The sequence below is a fragment of the Neoarius graeffei genome, chromosome 14 (assembly GCF_027579695.1).
Source record: "Neoarius graeffei isolate fNeoGra1 chromosome 14, fNeoGra1.pri, whole genome shotgun sequence".
Taxonomy (NCBI): domain Eukaryota; kingdom Metazoa; phylum Chordata; class Actinopteri; order Siluriformes; family Ariidae; genus Neoarius; species Neoarius graeffei.
This window is the reverse complement of record NC_083582.1, coordinates 22,877,964-22,896,873: the sequence shown is the minus strand read 5'-3', so window position 1 is coordinate 22,896,873 and position 18,910 is coordinate 22,877,964. Positions and strand designations below refer to the sequence as shown.

Here is an 18,910-nt window from a genome sequence, read left to right as displayed (position 1 = left end):
ACACGGTCGAATGCCTTCTCCAGATCCACAAAGCACATGTGGACTGGTTGGGCAAACACCCATGAACCCTCGAGCACCCTATGAAGGGTATAGAGCTGGTCCAGTGTTCCGCGACCAGGACGAAAACCGCATTGTTCCTCCTGGATCCGAGGTTCGACTATTGGTCGAATTCTCCTCTCCAGTACCCTGGAGTAAACTTTCCCTGGGAGGCTGAGAAGTGTGATTCCCCTATAATTGGAGCACACTCTCCGGTCCCCTTTCTTAAAAAGAGGGACCACCACCCCAGTCTGCCACTCCAGAGGCACTGTCCCCAACCGCCACACGATGTTGCAGAGGCGTGTCAACCAAGACAGCCCCACAACATCCAGAGACTTGAGATACTCAGGGCGGATCTCATCCACCCCCGGTGCCTTGCCACCGAGGAGCTTGCAAACCACCTCAGTGACTTCGGCTTGGGTAATGGACGAGTCCACCTCTGAGTCATCAGCCTCAGTCTCCTCAGTGGAAGACATGACGGTGGGATTGAGGAGATCCTCAAAGTATTCCTTCCACCGCCCGACAATGTCCCCAGTCGAGGTCAACAGCTCCCCACCCACACTGTAAACAGTGTTGGCAGAGTACTGCTTCCCCCTCCTGAGGCGCCGGACGGTTTGCCAGAATTTCTTCGAGGCCGACCGATAGTCCTTCTCCATGGCCTCCCCGAACTCCTCCCAGTTCCGAGTTTTTGCCTCCACAACTGCCCGAGCTGCAGCATGCCTGGCCTGCCGATACCCGTCGGCTGCCTCAGGAGTCCCGGAGGTCAACATGGCCCAATAGGACTCCTTCTTCAGCTTGACGGCATCCCTTACTTCCGGTGTCCACCACCGGGTTCAGGGATTGCCGCCACGACAGGCACCGGAGACCTTGCGGCCACAGCTCCGAACAGCTGCGTCCACAATGGAGGTAGAGAACATGGTCCACTCAGACTCAATGTCCCCCGCCTCCCTCGGAAGCTGGGAAAAGCTCTCCTGGAGGTGGGAGTTAAAGACCTCCCCAACAGAGTGCTCGGCCAGACGTTCCCAGCAGACCCTCACCATACGTTTGGGCCTGCCAGGTCTGTCCAGCTTCCTCCTCCGCCAGCAGATCCAACTCACCACCAGGTGGTGATCAGTTGACAGCTCAGCCCCTCTCTTCACCCGAGTGTCCAAGACATAGGGCCGGAGATCAGATGAAACGACTACAAAGTCAATCATCGACCTCCGACCTAAGGTGTCCTGGTGCCATGTGCACTTATGGACACCCCTATGCTCGAACATGGTGTTCGTTATGGACAAACCGTGACTAGCACAGAAGTCCAATAACAAAACACCACTCGGGTTCAGATCGGGGAGGCCGTTCCTCCCAACCACGCCCCTCCAGGTGTCACTGTCATCGCCCACGTGAGCATTGAAGTCCCCCAGTAGCACAATGGAGTCCCCAGTCTGAGCACCCCTCAGTACCTCTCCCAGGGACTCCAAGAAGGCCGGATACTCTATACTGCTATTTGGCCCGTAGGCACAAACAACAGCAAGAGCCCTCTCCCCAATCCGAAGGCGCAGAGAGGCGACCCTCTCGTTCACTGGGGTAAACTCCAACACATGGCGGCTGAGCTGGGGAGCTATAAGCAAGCCCACACCAGCCTGCCGCCGCTCACCACGGGCGACTCCAGAGAAGTGGAAAGTCCAGCCCCTCTCGAGGAGCTGGGTTCCAGAGCCCAAGCTGTGCATGGAGGTGAGCCCGACTATCTCTAGCCGGTACCTCTCAACCTCCCGCACAAGCTCAGGCTCCTTCCCCCCCAGCGAAGTGACATTCCATGTCCCAACAGCCAGCCGCTGTGTCCGGGGATCAGGTCGTCGAGGCCCCTGCCTTCGACTGCCACCCAATCCACACTGCACCAAACCCCTACTGCTATCTCTGTGGGTGGTGAACCCACAGGAGGTCGGGCCCACGTCACCTCTTCGGGCTAAGCCCGGCCAGGCCCCATGGGCAAAGGCCCGGCCACCAAGCGCTCGCATACGAGCCCCAACCCCAGGCCTGGCTCCAGGGTGGGGCCCCGGCTGCGTCCTACCGGGCGATGTCACGGTCCTGGATTTTTTCTCCATAGGGGGTTTTTGGTGAACTGCTCTTGGTCTGGCCTGTCACCTAGGACCTGTCTGCCTTGGGAAACCCTAACAGGGGCATAATGCCCCCGACAACATAGCTCCTAGGATCATTCAAGCACACAAACCCCTCCACCACAATAAGGTGGCAGTTCTAGGAGGGGAAAATAATTGGGTGTCAAGGAAAATTCTTTTTATGACCTACACTTAAAATCTGAAAGGCAGTCTACCTTTAATGGATTTAAAATACATTCCGGGCAGCATAGTGGTGCAGTGGTTAGCACTGTTGCCTCACAGCAAGCAAGTTCTGGGTTTGAACCTGTTAGTCAACCAGGGCTTTTCTACTGTATGTGTGTGGAGTTTGCATGTTCTCCTTGTGCCTGTGTGGGCATGAGGATTAGGTTAACTGACTACTCTAAATTGCCCATAGATGCGAGTGTGAATGGCTGTCTTTCTCTGTGTTAGTCCCATGATAGATTGGTGTCCTGTCCAGGTTGTACCTCTCACCCAATGTCAACTGGGATTGGCTGTAGCTCACCTGCAAGGGATAGTAAAAGAATGAATGAAAATACATTTGGCAAGTAGACAGAATAAAATTGCATCAACTTTTTTCAGGCTGTATTCAAAAATGGAAACTTAAGTCCAAACATTATATCTACAGTCCAAAGTTATATTTACATGGGGATTTCCTTGTTATTCAGCTTATGCAAATTACCTGAGTGTAGTTTACACCTTGGCAGAGGTTTTTCAGTACAGTCTTTCAAACACTGCCTTTAAAGACAAGCCACCAAAAAATCAGGTAAAAATTGCAGGCTCAAGATGGAAATAATTAGTAGTTTTGTTCTCGTATACTGCCAATACACCGATCCGCCATAACATTATGACCACTGACAGGTGAAGTGAATTACACTGCTGAACAAATAGAACAAACTGCTGAAAAAGTTAATGCTGATACCTTTCTGTTTTAGCCAGCATTAACTTTTTCAGCAGTTTGTGCTATAGTAGCTCTTCTGTGGGATTGGACCATAATGGGCCATGCCCCATGCGAATCATTGAGCTTTCTACATCCATGACCCTGTCACTAGTTCACTTGGACCACTTTTGGTAAGTACTAACCACTGCATACCAGGAACACCCCACAAGATGTGCCATTTTGGAAATGCTCAGACCCAATCATTTAGCCATCACAATTTGGCCCTTATCAAAGTCACTCAGATCCTTACGCTTGCCCATTTTTCCTGCTTCCAACACATCAACTTCAAGAATTGATTGTTCTCTTGCTGCCTAGTATAGACCCTTTTCAGTCACGTGACCTTCGTAAACGCGACCACCATTTTGGACATGTAGCGGACTTCGGCTCAAATTGGTTTGAATGTGAGGAAGGCGACAGACGGAGAACATACAAGAAAAAGGAGCGAGATGCAGAAAACACCTTCGCTATCCAGTGACATAGGGCATTTACAGGGTGAGCAGAGGGAGAAATAACAACAGTAACGACACATTAGCAACGCCGTACAGAAATAACGGTTTATGGCACAGACCCTTTCGGTTCTTGCTCATCTAGCTGCTACAATGACTGCTTAGACTGCAACAATAATACCTAACACACATTTAAGTATCCGTCGTAAAGACGTGAAACTCATCGAGTGACGAGTGTGTTCATTGATAAGCTAACACAATCTAAAAGTAGACATACAATCACACTGCCCTGGCGCTGTGTACAGTTTCCCTTCTATGGTTTGTGCACTCACTATTTGCCATTACTTTCTCCAACCGTTGTTACAGATTACAGGGAACGGCCTGGATTTAAGAGACAAATACATGTTCCACTTATTTTGAACACTTATTTGTAGGCAGTGCTTAATTTGTAAAGTGGGAGGTCCTGGAGCGCAGAGGATGAGCGGCTCCGGTGCGGGGGAAAAAAGGGCGCGGCGTGGCGCTGCGCTTCTGGGCATGTTTTGTAATAACACTGCAAATTAAGTTCATCTGCAGATATTTTGTGGATGTCGTTTCATGAGAGAAATCACCAACAAGACAGATATCAAAATCAGACATTAACACTAAATAAACTTGCATTTTTTAATTTAATTATTTGTTTGTTTGTTTGTTTTTTTTTGTTACATAGTCAAAAGAGGTGTCGGATCACCGGATCCAGTGTAAATAGCTGCCGGAGCCAATGCCCGAGGTTCCGGAGCACGCTCCGGCTTGCTCCCCCTCAAATTAAGCGCTGTCTGTAGGACACTGCCTCTGATCTGTCCTACAGTCTACCAACAGCAAAGGAACACAACGCTAGCTAATAGCTACTACAGAAGAACAAAGAGGTTACAATGGGTTATTTTAGCCTATTTGGTTACACACTCGCCGCCACAGAATGTTAACAGCAATGTAATGCCTTTTCTGGCTAATTTTATTCGTCTTACCTTCAACAAAGTGGTCACTACACAAGCGTTGGTGTGCCGCTATCCATCTTCTCCGTCGGTCAGCATCTACCGGGATCCGATAAAATGATAACCCTTGCCTTGTTTGTTGATGGTTACTACATCCAGGTGCACAACAATATAGTGGCATGATGGAAGTCTTGCTGAAAATAAACACTTTCTTTGCTGCCGTTCCTCAATGCTGGCTGTGGTAAACTACTGGTAGTACATGTCCAAAATGGCGGCCGCGTTTGTCGTGACGTCACGTGAAAAGGGTCCATATCCCATCCCTTGACGGGTGCCAGTTGTAATGAGAGAACCAAAGGTTATTCACTTAACCTGTCCATGGTCATAATGTTATGGTTGATTGGCATGAAGAGTGTTAATTGTAACTCTTACATTATGTCTGGAGTTATACCTGAGGTTTAAATACAGAAATGCACAATATTAGTATTAAAATCTATACAAATACAAACATTGCCAGCTGGCTATCAGAGGCTTACAGCATCAATTATCCATACAGGACTGCCATGGGTGTCTCTCGAACATCTGTCATGCACTATACACATGACAGCAACATGGTAATCTATTAGAGGTAAAAATATGTGATTGGGTGGACAAGAATTGGCAACTATCCACGATAAGAAGATATTGTGACACATCCAGGATGTTCTGCGCTCTCGCTGTCTATCTCATTAATCCAAATTAATCTGCTCTTGCCTTTCTCATGACCTAGTGTTATACAGCAGCACAGCTGCTTTAGTGTCACACATCACTCTCAACTATTTAGGGTCTCCAGAGTTGGCCAATGGGTGTGTAAAGACTGATGCTGCCAGATACCATTAGTACATACCCAAACAAGTGTACATACATATACAACATACTACTTTTCTTTTTCTAATAAGCAAAATGAGTAAACTATGCCATATGCATTAACACTGTAATATATACATGAATGTGTTGTACATTTCATTAATGTTTATTGTGACAGATGTTATTGTATAAGGAAACAATAAAACAATCAAAAAAATTGGCAGTTAACAATCAAAAATCATATACAGGAAGGGAGTTGCTGTTCAGAGCCACTGTATTTAAGGATATACAGTATTTAGGTGTTTGAAATCCCTGTCACTCTTCCTTCTACTCCGCCTCCACAACACAGTGAGATATGCCCCATTTTTTCCTCTCCACCTGGTGCTAATTAGTAATTAACTGCAGTGTGTCTCAGTTTGTGGTGAATGCCTGCTCCTTCCATGCTTTCAATACTGAGTGAATTGCTGTGTGTCTGATCATGTATATACAAAAGCATGTGGGTGCTGGAAGAAACAGAAGAGAGGAAACCATCATCACCCGTCTAAGAATAGGCCATACAGCACTCAACAAGACACTTCATATAATAGGAAAACATCTGACTGGGTTATGCAGACATTGCAATCAGCCAGAATTAGTGCAGCATGTGGTAGTGGAATGTGACTTCTATAAGGAAGAGAGAAAGAAACTAAGTGAAGCATTCAAAGAAATAAAGCTTAACTTCACACTAGAGAATCTCTTAGGTAAGGTATTAGGGCATATATATATATATATATATATATATATATATATATATATATATGGCCAACTAATAACATTTTTAAAAGAAACAGGTGTAATAGAGAACATTTAGGGGTCCCCCCAATCGTCTGCTCCACATTCCAATCCAGTAGGTGGCGGTAATGCACCTTTAAGCTGGCATGCCAACCGCCATTAAATCTGAAAGAAGAAGTAGTGTCTGACCATGTAAGTTTATTTATTTCTTATGTTTAAATATATATATTTTGTACCCAAGTTTCTTTGAGATTGTTGTTTGGCATGGTCTACATGTTGAGTTGGAAGATGAGCCATGTGCTTTCAGTATGTTAATTTGCCATTTGCATTGTTTTCTTGTAAAGATAAATGTAATTTCTCATTCACCTTACCAGCAATGTATATTCAGTCTTTGCACTGTTTTGATATGATTTTTTTTTTTTTTTTGCTCTTTCCTTTTTTGAGTTTACGGTGTAGCCCTTGTTAAATGTGAATGATTCCTTCTTATGTATATTTTATTAAAACCAGTTTATTTAACTGTTGTTTGCAGATACCAGCATTTACACTCCGAAAGAAAGCACTCTGGTAATAAAAGGTCAGCTGTGGAAACTGGATTCTTGTGTTTTTAATGGACGTACCATTCTAGTAGCACCATTCTTGAACCAACCAATTCCCCAATAATGAATACTTTTACAGTGGTAATAAGCGGTCTCTCTACGTATATTAATAACACACAATACTACTATTGGGGATAGGTAAATATAAATAACACTTATTAGTTGTTTTAACTAATAACTCAGTGAAATGTTAACTATATTTGACTTATTTGAATACTTTTGTGACTAGCCAGTTAACTAATCAAAATATTTTTTTCATCCAATCAGAGTTGGGGTTGTTTAAAAGTTCCGCCTACCGGAAATGGTAGTTGTGATATTTTAAGCTAGTTTAGTTCTTGGTAGCATTTCACTTGCTATAAACAACATGTTTTATCCGTAATATTAGTGTGCATTCATTTTGTGTGAGAACACTTTACTCAACACGAGCTTTTTGTAAGGCTAATGTAAAACTCGCTAACGGAAGTGAGCTGGTGTTAGCTCGCGAGCTATTGAAGGGCGCAATTAAAAATCGCTCCTTACTCCCTATATACATGCACTATGTAGGGTTCATGTTAATATCTTGTACATAGTGCCCTGAATGTCCGCTAGGAAGCTAAATGGCATTCAGCCATCTATATTTAAAACTTATGAATGTGTAAGTCCCGCAGCTAGCTGTTGCATAGTTTTACAAAATATAGTGATCATTTTGTAGGAAGCTAGTTTCATATAAACTAAATGAAATAAACTGCATTGTATTGTAAGACTATTACATTTCCTCTTGCTTTCTTACAAGTGAAAACAGAGCCACTTTAAGAAATTCTGACATTAGTATACCTAAAACATGACTAGATATTTCCATATATAATTTCATAAGTGTTTCTTATTCTTTCACAGAGGTGACTTCATCCATGTTTACGGGGCCTATGAACATCTTGAGAAGATTCTTCAGGTTGAGCTGTAGCCGGTCTCAGTTTAATTTAATCTCAAACACTGCCCTCAAAAGAAAACACTACCTGAGAACAAACTTTGCAACGTTCTATCATTCGTCTGTGCTACATTCTTCCATTTCCTTTTGCACCCACCCTTTCGTTCTTTCTTCTCATTCATTCTCTCATTTCCCTCCTTCCATGGATTTGAAGACAGTTCTGGAAGTTCTAGAGCAGCTTGCTCCACTCTCATTGGCTGAATCTTGGGATAATGTTGGTCTCTTGGTTGAACCGAGCAAACAGCGTCCAATCAGGACGATCCTCCTCACCAATGATCTGACTGCTGATGTTATGGATGAAGCTGAAGCAATGACATGTGACCTCATCATTTCATACCATCCACCTCTTTTCCGGCCTTTCAAACAACTTGTTCAAAAGGACTGGAAACAGCAATTGGCCATCAGAGCTATAGAAAATGGAATAGCTGTCTTCTCACCACATACATCATGGGACAGCATGAAAGGTGGCCTTAATGATTGGTTGATAGAAGGCTTAGGTTGGTTGTTTTGATTAAAATCTAATGCTAGATAAATCATATATACTTGGGTTTCTTGTCCTTTTTATTAATCACAATGTATTCATTGTTTACAGGTAGTGGACAAGTGTCTGTGTTAAGCCAGGCTCTCTGTAGTGCCTACCAAAAGTACAGGTTGGAGTTTACAGCCAGAAATGAAGAGGAGCTCAATACTATCTTGAAGGACGTGAGGGAGACAAAAAATAGTGAAACCTTTCAGTTCACTGTACTTAGGTATGTGCAAAATTCAGATACGAGTTGTTAATATTGGGTTTGATTATCATCATTTGATTTGGAGTCAGGAATTGAATGTATAGAATTTTGATATGGACATGATATGCAAACATAACTGTCATGTAGTGTCACTAATTAATAAAATAAAGTGCAACTTCATCCCCAGCTCTGAGCCAAACTCCACCCACTGCATAATTGTTTTGAAAAATGCTAAAAAGTGGGCAAGCTGGGAGGGGCATGTAAACTTCTGTGAATGAGTCTTGTAGAGAAGTACCAAGCAGTCATTTTCCAATGGGTTGAAAGTACTGTACCAAACTTTGTCAGCATCAGCTTTGCAAGGTTCATGATCATTTTAACCAGATGATGTTTTGAGCCATTTTCAAGCCATAAAATGCTGATTTATTTTAAAAGGTCATTTTGTCAATATTAACACCAGCATATAATTTAGTTTGGAGCTCAAAAACACATTTAAATATGCAGTACCTCTTTAAAAGTCATCACATGCCTGATACAATTTCTAATTAGTGTCAAGCGCTTGTAAAACAGACATGAGTATAGAGGATTTCGACGTGACATCACAGGTCACGTGACGCCCCGGTGTCCGCCATTTTGAAGCTCAAGCTAGCTAATGTCAACAACATAGTAGCTGGTATGTTACTGTAGCAATGTTTACGTTCAGTCATTTGGATGACTGTTAAAACCTTTCAGTCTCAAGTTTTTCCTTTACTGTATTTACTAGTTTACTGAACTAGCGCGCTCGGGCAGGCTGGGAGCGAGCGCGCGCGCTCGGGCAGGCTGGGAGCGAGCGCGCGCACTCCGTAAACTAGTAAATACAGTAAAGGAAAAACTTGAGACTGAAAGGTTTTAACAGTCATCCAAATGACTGAACGTAAACATTGCTACAGTAACATACCAGCTACTATGTTGTTGACATTAGCTAGTGCTAACAGCTAGCTGCTAGTGCACTGCTACAACTACACCGACCCTAATAATACAGTTCTTGGTCATTGCCTGGTAACAGCAAATTTATAACGGGCCATGTCTCAACAGACTAAGAAGTTATTTCAATGACATTTAATAACATTTTGTTTATCCTGAGGACCGAAAGTAAATGAAAATGTGAACAAACCTTAGCTGTAATAAGATGGCGACCACCGGCTCCAGGGACGACCCGCTGATGTAGGCATGTTACCCAGCCTGGTTTTTAACAACATAGGTATACAGATCATGTGGGCCGAAGTCAGGTAAAGACGAGGGCTTCGTGTACTTCCGTACGTCAGTGAACAATCCTGGTGGAAGCAGGTAAACGTCGTTCTCTAAGCCTGCTAACCTCAATTTTTGCAAATACCTCTCCCTCTGCTCGCCCTGTAAATGCCCTACGTCGCTGGATAGTGAAGGTGTTTTCTGCATCTCGCTCCTTTTTCTTTTATGTTTTTTTCCCTGGTATTTCCCACACGCCTGACTGCAGGTCAGGAAGATCACCCGCGCTGCTAAGATAGCCTGGTAACGTGTACGGATCACGTACACCAGCATCATTGATTTTCTGGTGATATCGCTTCTTACTCGCGTCATCTAGGCCGGATAAAATACTCGACAATGAGACTTCGTCATGATCAACAGTGTATCGCTACCGGTAGTCGCCATATTTGTGACCGTCAAAATGGCGGCATAAATATTGTCGCTATGGAAACAATGACGTAGACCGAAATCCTCTATAAGACACGTTTTCATGTTTCCAAGTATAGCCCTTTTTCACCAGCAGGGAATGGGTTCTGTTTTTGTTCACACACCAAATTTTGAACCATTCAGAGCCTTTCGACCACAGATAAATTTGTTTGGAACCTGAAAAATTGGTTCCCAGCTGGAACCAAAGTGTAGCTGGTTTTTCCAGTATGAACCGTGACATCAATGGATGTCATTAGTTTGGAGAATGCAATGGAAAAGGATACATCTTCAGAAAAAAAAATGGACTGCAGGCCTAGAAATTCATATATTTTTTTCACCAGCCAGCCGGACTAGTTACCTTCCAAAGTAACTAGCCAAACAGAAAATAAACTAGCCAAAACTTGTTCATGTATGAATTTTACTTCTGTCAAAAATAACACAAAAGAGAGTAGTTACCATTGTTCATGACTAATGTGCATTTATTTCAAGACCTGAGTATTTTGATACTGTTGTTAAATACATAAATGAGAACAACACAGAGCACCATAATATAATATCAACAAATAATAATATATTGGAAAACTTGGCAACTTGGTGTATGAGTATCGAAAACAAATATACTTACTATCATGACTATAGCACCCAAAATATGTCCAACATGCTTTCTGTATTTAAAGGCGTCGTGCGGTAATTTCAGCAATCAGGCTATATCATGTGTCAAAATGTCGGGTTTGGTGGGTTATTCAAGCCCCTCGGTTTCCCGTGATCTCAGTGTCACGATGCGCCCGCTACAAGCATTTAAAGTTGACGCGCACAGCCAAATTTAGGCAGCCAGCCGTTAACTAGGTCAACTTATGTATGACGTCATACCAGTAACCTCCCTTGGGTGATGCTGGCCTGTCCCCATGTTTTCTCTATAGCGTGCGTTTACCAGAGTTGTTTACATTGCGGATTTTGTGGATTTATTCAGTTTGTGGATAGTTTTGAACACTCAAAACACTATGAAATGATGTATTAATATTCTGTGATACAAAATGCCTAATCGGTGTATTGTGTTTGGCTGTAACAACGAACACTGAACACTATTTGTGACTGTTATCAATGGATCTGATTTCAAGGTCATGGCTAGGTATTGATAGAAAAAAAATATTTTTTAAAACACATTGTGGCAGCGGGGGCGTGGTCAAGCGCCGGTCTGTGACAGGAGGGCGGAGCCAGGGAAGGTGAGTGGCAGAATCATTACACCTGACGGTAATTAACCTGTGTTTTGTGTGTTTTCCCAGTAACCGCGCCCTATTTAAGGAGGCAGAGGGCGAGCAGAGAAGAGCTCATCCCGGGACAAGAACACAGTGTGTGTATTTCGCTATCAGATTAAAACTGGCGGTTATACTGAAAAGTCTGGCAATAAAAAGCCTATTTGCATCTGAAGCGTTGTCCTGCCGTCCTCTGTGCTCCACCCACACTTCAGAGAGCTCTACAGTGGTGCCAAAACCCGGGACAAGGTGGAGCACCAACCTCGCAGCCCCATGGAATCCTCCCCGTTCGCGGACCTGGTCCACGCCCTCGCCACGGCTCAGCAAAGCCAGCACCAGGCGCTCGTCACGCTCCGAAAGGAGCAAGAGCGGCGCTTCGAAGCCCTGGTACTGGCCCAGCAGGAAGATCGCGAGGCGTTCCGGCATCTCCTCGCGTCGGCGGGGTCCACCAGCGCGTCGGCGGGGTCCACCAGCGCCCCGGCCGCGGGCCCGTCTCCCCTCACCGTGACCAAGATGGGCCCGCAGGACGACCCCGAGGCGTTTCTCACATTGTTCGAGCAGGTCGCCGAAGCCTCGGGGTGGCCGATGGAGCAGCGCGCGGCGCGCCTCCTCCCCCTCCTGACGGGAGAGGCGCAGCTGGCCACGCTATAACTCCCCGCCGGCTGGCCTACGCGGACCTTCGCCGGGCCGTCCTCCAGCGCACGGAAGCGCTGGCGCTGTTGTTCTGGCGTGCGCCCCACGCGCTGGAGGACGGCCCGGCGAAGGTCCGCGTAGGCCAGCCGGCGGGGAGTTATAGCGCGGCCAGCTGCGCCTCTCCCGTCAGGAGGGGGAGGAGGCGCGCCGCGCGCTGCTCCATCGGCCACCCCGAGGCTTCGGCGACCTGCTCGAACAATGTGAGAAACGCCTCGGGGTCGTCCTGCGGGCCCATCTTGGTCACGGTGAGGGGAGACGGGCCCGCGGCCGGGGCGCTGGTGGACCCCGCCGACGCGAGGAGATGCCGGAACGCCTCGCGATCTTCCTGCTGGGCCAGCACCAGGGCTTCGAAGCACCGCTCTTGCTCCTTTCAGAGCGTGACGAGCGCCTGGTGCTGGCTTTGCTGAGCCGTGGCGAGGGCGTGGACCAGGTCCGCGAACGGGGAGGATTCCATGGGGCTGCGAGGTTGGTGCTCCACCTTGTCCCGGGTTTTGGCACCACTGTAGAGCTCTCTGAAGTGTGGGTGGAGCACAGAGGACGGCAGGACAACGCTTCAGATGCAAATAGGCTTTTTATTGCCAGACTTTTCAGTATAACCGCCAGTTTTAATCTGATAGCGAAATACACACACTGTGTTCTTGTCCCGGGATGAGCTCTTCTCTGCTCTGCCTCCTTAAATAGGGCACGGTTACTGGCAAAACACAGGTTAATTACCGTCAGGTGTAATGATTCTGCCACTCACCTTCCCTGGCTCCGCCCTCCTGTCACAGACCGGTGCTTGACCACGCCCCCGCTGCCACACACACGTTTTAAGTGTTTATGTATCAATCATTAATTGTACAAAATGATTTTCATACATTTATGTATTTGTCATATCTTTGTCACATGAAGTGTTGTCTTGATAACACATGTGGCACATAATTTTAGCAAATGGATGACAGAAGATTAATTGAAAGATTTATGCCACAGAGCTGCCTTTAACTAATAATTATCACTTATTACTGACGATTGTACGTTTACTAAACAATACAATACAAAGCTCAATACTCCCAGCCTATAACATACTGAATATCAAGTTAAAATCAACTGCAATAAAAGGAAAATGATGAAAACTGGAATATCAAGGGGTCTACTGTATCAGAAGGCCCACTGCATTTCGCGAGATCGCAAGCTGTCAAGTTGCTAGAATTCAATCTTTCTAGCTATACTTTCACCCCCTACAGCTATCAGTATTACACATAATCATAGATTAATCACACAGCATTCTAATTCAAGTGAAAATGGTCTTTAAAAATACACATAAGTAGTGATTTAGTCAGAGAAACCAACCAAAACAAGTCTTCATTCACGTCTTCGTTTCTGTCGTCTTCAGAACTGTCCTCGTTTTCTTCTGAAGATGAGCGCTCAGGTTCAAATCTGTAAGGCTGGATACCACCAGGACATTCAGCTGTCAGAATCTCTACTTGTGGGCCATTTTCTTCTTCTGTATCGGTAAAATCAAAGCTAATTTCCTCAGCATCGCTCCTATTTTCTGGTGTGTCCGTCATTGCAACTGCACCGAGTTGTTACTGGTATGACGTCACGCAGCTGTTCCATTGACCGAGAGGGGGCGCTGCGAACGCGGAAAATTTCAAGTGATGGGCATGATCAAATAAGGACCGATTACAACCGCGGGAAGCTTTTGAAAAATCGACGGTCAATTTATTTCGAATCTCAAAAGCATTCTGGTGCAGAATAATGTGGCTTTTATCGCCACTGCGTGACGCCTTTAACCATTTATGAGAGAGAAAGCATTAGGAGCTTCATATTGACTAGGAATCAACTTGGAAAAAAAAAATTATTCCATAAAAATCGTATAGCAGCCAAGGCCTACTCTGCTCCTACATTTGCTTATAAGTCCTTTGTCATTTCTCCTTCTCGTACGCTTTACTGGTGGCCTTTTTCTCCTCTTCAGACTGAGGTCGCTTTGTCCCTGTCTCTGGCGGTTTCTGTACACCTTTCAGAAAATTCCACATCGCAACGTAGCTTTGGTAGATGTAAACAACAACAAAAACGCGTGTTTAAATGGGTGATTAATGTGGCCACATCTATTGAATTTGTTAACGTGATTACCGCAATATTCAACGAGATGCGTTATATGCATGCGCAGTAGTGAAAAAACCGACAGCCTGACTTGTACATGATGTGATTCGGAATTCTTCGGTATTTTCCGTCCTGCCGATAAACACATCGATTAACACAGACACGGCACACGCTTAATATGTGGCGGCTTTAGTTGACGGTGTGTCTGAATTAGGGCTGTGCAACATGGGGAAAAAATGAATGTCCCGATACATTTTCTCCGTTTCACGATATACTATATATTGAAATCTCCTCTAAAGGACCCCATGAAATCTAACTTTTACTCTTTACTGTTTTCACTACAATCCCTGCAGATTGAATAATGTTCTTGGTTAACTTTACAGGTGGTTTTCAACAACACATTTTAAATTTTCATGTTCGTGATTAATCACAATTGAGTTGAAATAAGACTATTTTTATTCAACAAAGATGTAGCACAAACTGAAAAAACAATCTTGAAAATTCCGACAAAGGGGCAATACAATACAGAGCTGCTCAGAGCTCAAATCAATAAAGTGCAAGCTCAACACTGAGAAAGACATTTAGCCTAAATAAGAAAAGTGCTCTTTTCATTAAATTATTTTAAAAAATAGAGGTAGATCTCCAAGCTATTAACCTGACTACTGAGAACCACTGGAACATTCACAATAGAGAGATTGATTGAGGGAGAGAAGAGAGAGATCTGCAAAACATAATTTTTCCTCTTTGCACACTTTTCTGTTTTCTGGCTCTGCCTCTCAGATGTGTATAATTCCGGTATTGCCTTCTCTGTAAAATGTCTGTGACCAGGCAACTCGTATTTGGGATCGAGTGTGTTTTTAGTAATTTTTGGAAGCCTGTTTTTTCCACTATACTAATTGGGATCATGTCTTCAGCAATGACGTTAGTGATTGCATCCGTTGTAGCTCTCCATCTCTGACTCGTTTTCTCATATGGGGTGGCTTTGGAGAACGAGGCCGCTATGGTCATTTGTTTAGCTTGTGGGGGGGTTTTAGCTCATGGGCAAGTAGTTTGGAGTTTAAGAGACTCTTCATACTGTACCGGGTGAGTTTTCAGGTGATGGAACATATTTGTAGTGCTGCTGCCTTTCATGATGACAGGGTTTTTTTTTTTGCACACTTTACAAATTGGCATTTGCTGTTCCATGTCCTCCTCGCGATATCCAAAAAATGCCAGATGACTGACCCCTTACTAGTTCTTTTAGGAACCAATTCGTCTGCTTCCATTTTTAATTTGTCGCTGAAATTGACAGAGCTTACATGGTAGCCTACGCAACACCAGCAATTGCACAAACTGAGTCAGCGCTGTAAACCGAAACTAGAAAATCTTCCCACAAGTTCCTTTCAGCACCTAGATGTCGCCCGGGATTGGTTGGCGAGTGCGTGACGTTATTGGTTTTTTTTTTTACCCTTAGGCAGCCTCTCACGTTACTGCCTGAGGGACAGGGAGAAAACCACTGGAAAATGTTTTAAACAAACACAAAACAAACGCAAGTCGGCAGATGACCATAAAATACTCGATAGTTATGATATAATAATTTTATGTATCTCACACAGAATTTTCGGAGATGTATCGAGTATATTCGATATATCGCACAGCCCTAGTCTGAATCTTCGCTTCATATATATTTTTTATTTTCAACTAGCCAGCCGGACTGGCTAGTGACAGGAATTACCTGCCAAATGACAAATTAAGTCGCCTCAGGCAATCGGACCACCGTGAATTTCGAGCTGTGGACTGAAAATAAATGTCTGCAATAACAGGACAAAAGCTTACAGGTAATCAATGCGCTTCACCATCTTGTGACGACTGTTTACTTCTGTTGTGCATTGTGCAATACCTTCCGTTCATGATGTAATCAATGATTACGAGGGGGTGTAAGTGGTTAGCATGGTCGCTTCACAGCAAGAAGGTTCTGGGTTCGAGCCCAGCGGCCGGCAGGGGCCTTTCTGTGCGGAGTTTGCATGTTCTCCCCATGTCTGCGTGGGTTTCCTCCAGGTGCTCCGGTTTCCCCCACAGTTCAAAGACATGTAGTTAGGTTAACGTGGGGCGGCCTTGGGCTGAAGTGCCCTTGAGCAAGGTACCTAACCCCTGACTACTCCCTGGGCGCTGTAGTCTGGCTGCCCACTGCTCTGGGTGTGTGCGCGTGTGTTCACTGCTTCAGATGGGTTAAATGCAGAGGATGAATTTCACTGTGCTTGAAGTGTGCATGTGACAGGTTTTTTCTTCTGCTCAAAAGTGGTGATAACTTGGGCCAGTTCGCTAGCTGGCACCAAAGAGTCCTGATCAGAACTGGTTCAAGAACCCATTCCCTGTTGGTCGGAAAGGGGTAACAAAAGGTTGCAGGTACAGTAATATCATATTTAATCTTGGTCACTATGGGGTGCTTTTTATATTATAATACTTGTAAAGGGAGGAGACCTGCACTATATGGCCAAAAGTTTGTGGACACTTGGCCATCACACCCATATGTGGGTCTTCCACAAACTGTTGCCAAAAAAAAGTTGTAATCACACAATTGTAGAGAATGTCTTTTGGGTGCTGGAGGATTAAGAGTTCCCTTCACTGGAACTAAGAGGCCAAAACCTGCTCCAGCATGACAATGCCCCTGTGCATAAAGCAAGCTCCATAAAGACATGATTTGCCAAATTTGAAGTAAAAGAACTTGAGTGACCACTCACAGACCCCTGACCTCAACCCCACTGAACCCCTGTAGGATGAATTAGAATGCTGATTGTGCACTAGCTCTTCACACATCACTGCCTGACTTCACAAATGACATCTTGGGGCTGAATGGGTAAAATGCCCCTTGCCTAAATGGTTGAGGGTTTAGATCCATGACATGGGTTCCAGTCATGTCATGTTTTTCTGTGGCAGTCTCTTGATATTTTTGCTTACCTGAAGTGCCAAAAATATAAGACTTCATAGGCTGCTAGTATTTTGAAAGGTCTGGTTTTAGTATTTAGAGTCTGGTTCAGTAATGTATTTGTTTATGTGGGTTTTCAGGACTGAACAAGAGGCACAGCATGTGATCCTGCACTGTCCCAGCTCAGAACTAACCCCTGCTGTTCAGGCTATATTAGGAAATGCCACAGCTAGCCAAACTCTCAACATCACCCAGGCCCAGCAGGTAAAAGGAGTTGTCTTTATACCTCATATACTATGTGTATTCTTTATTCATAATATACTGTGTTAGGTGCTGCTGTCCATCTTCATATGGTAAATTATATGGATTCCTGTGTTTTAATCTCAGAACACTTGTGTGGTCATGTGCTCTCTAATAGTCATTTAAATATTTATAAGACAGTTGTATCTGATGAGATGATGCAACCAAGACTGCCAAATAGCCAGTTTTGAATTTTGGTCGGAAAGGTATGGCACGGTAGCCTGGCTAACGCGACTTCAAAGGCCTCCGAGCTATTGGTCTGGCCAAGATATTAAGCCCAACCGTTTCCCAGAGCCCGTGGTTGACCCGCCTCCCTGAAATGCCTCAGTTTGCTACTGGTCGAAGCCAGAAAAGGCTGTGACGAAGCTTAAACCAATCACATCACTCTTTCCTCTGACGTATGCGACGCAACGGGGCTAACTGGTAGATTAAACTCTTACCGAAGCCGGTCGGGAGCAAGGCGAAAACGTCCTTCCTTTCAATAAATACCTCCAGGGCAGCTCTTTGCTCCGTTTTCAATGAGAACTTCCCGTTGAATGCTTTCAATACAGCATCTGTGCATAATAGATGCGGAAGCGTGAATGAAGCGCTTCCGGCATAGATTCTGTAAACAATCTATGGCTTCCGGTCGCAGTTCTACTACGTCACTGCCTTGAACACGCCTCTACCCAGGGCCATTGGAGTTCAACGTTGGAGTTCAAGCTCAAAGTTGATTGGTTCCCGATTTTTCGGGAGCTTGGAAGAGCTGTAGATAGCTTGCCTGGCCAGACTAAGCTCGCAACAGGTCCTCGTGTTGCGTCACGCTTAGGATGGGCGGGCCCAAGCTAATGGCACGGGTTTTTGTTTTCAGTAATAATCACTCAAGCAGCGATTTCCATGCACTCCTTTGCACGTAGCACCTGTAGTGGCCAATTCCTGTAATATTACATAGAGCGCTAGTGGGTAGCCATGCAAATTTTGTGATGGTTTGCCAAAGATAAAACTAACTCCAGTGAATCCTGAAAGCTGATTGGCCAGTGCCGGGTATGTTTTCAACTAATGAAGTCATCCATGGAAATCCCATTGACCCCAAAAACAGTTCATTGAAGGTTCTAGAGCTTTCTGCTGAGGTTTGTGCATCAAAATTGGAAGTCTACTTCAGAGTCATGTATCATACATGTGCACCAAGTTTGGTGTCAGTAGGCAGAAAGTGTGCGTGGGTTTTTAATGGTCATATTCTTGCCATGTCCAAGACATATATACATACATACACACACGTATGTATGTATGTATGTGTGTGTATAGTGTGTATATATACAGTTGAAACCGTATATTTACATACACTTTAGGAAAAGACACAATCTTTTTTTTTTTTTTCTCATAGTCAGACATGAAATCAGACATTCACTTTAACTTTTTCATGTCTGTCTGAATATTTAAAATTATTTCAATGTACTTAATGCCAAATTAATCAGAGGAGTTTTTTATTCAATATTTTAATTGGTTTTATCAAATCAGAAGTTTACATACACTGCAGTTTGTGTGCCTTTAAACAATGTAGGAATGCCCAGATGATGATGTCATGTCTTTGGAAGCTTCTGATAGG

General features: G+C 44.5%; 1 protein-coding gene across 7 annotated transcripts in view; it reads left to right on the top strand.

The window, feature by feature from the left end:
- The first annotated feature begins 6,264 nt into the window (after window positions 1-6,264).
- The window catches only part of nif3l1 (NIF3 NGG1 interacting factor 3-like 1 (S. cerevisiae)), a 24,108-nt gene continuing 11,462 nt past the window's right edge, over window positions 6,265-18,910 (top strand). The window contains exons 1-5 of one of the 7 annotated variants that reach the window (XM_060939431.1): window positions 6,265-6,310; window positions 6,648-6,692; window positions 7,588-8,175; window positions 8,271-8,427; window positions 17,166-17,289. In XM_060939431.1, coding sequence (XP_060795414.1) covers window positions 7,602-8,175; window positions 8,271-8,427; window positions 17,166-17,289 — 855 coding nt within the window. In that variant the 5' untranslated portion in view covers window positions 6,265-6,310; window positions 6,648-6,692; window positions 7,588-7,601. The other 6 variants (XM_060939432.1, XM_060939430.1, XM_060939429.1 and 3 more) reach the window with 6 other exon arrangements.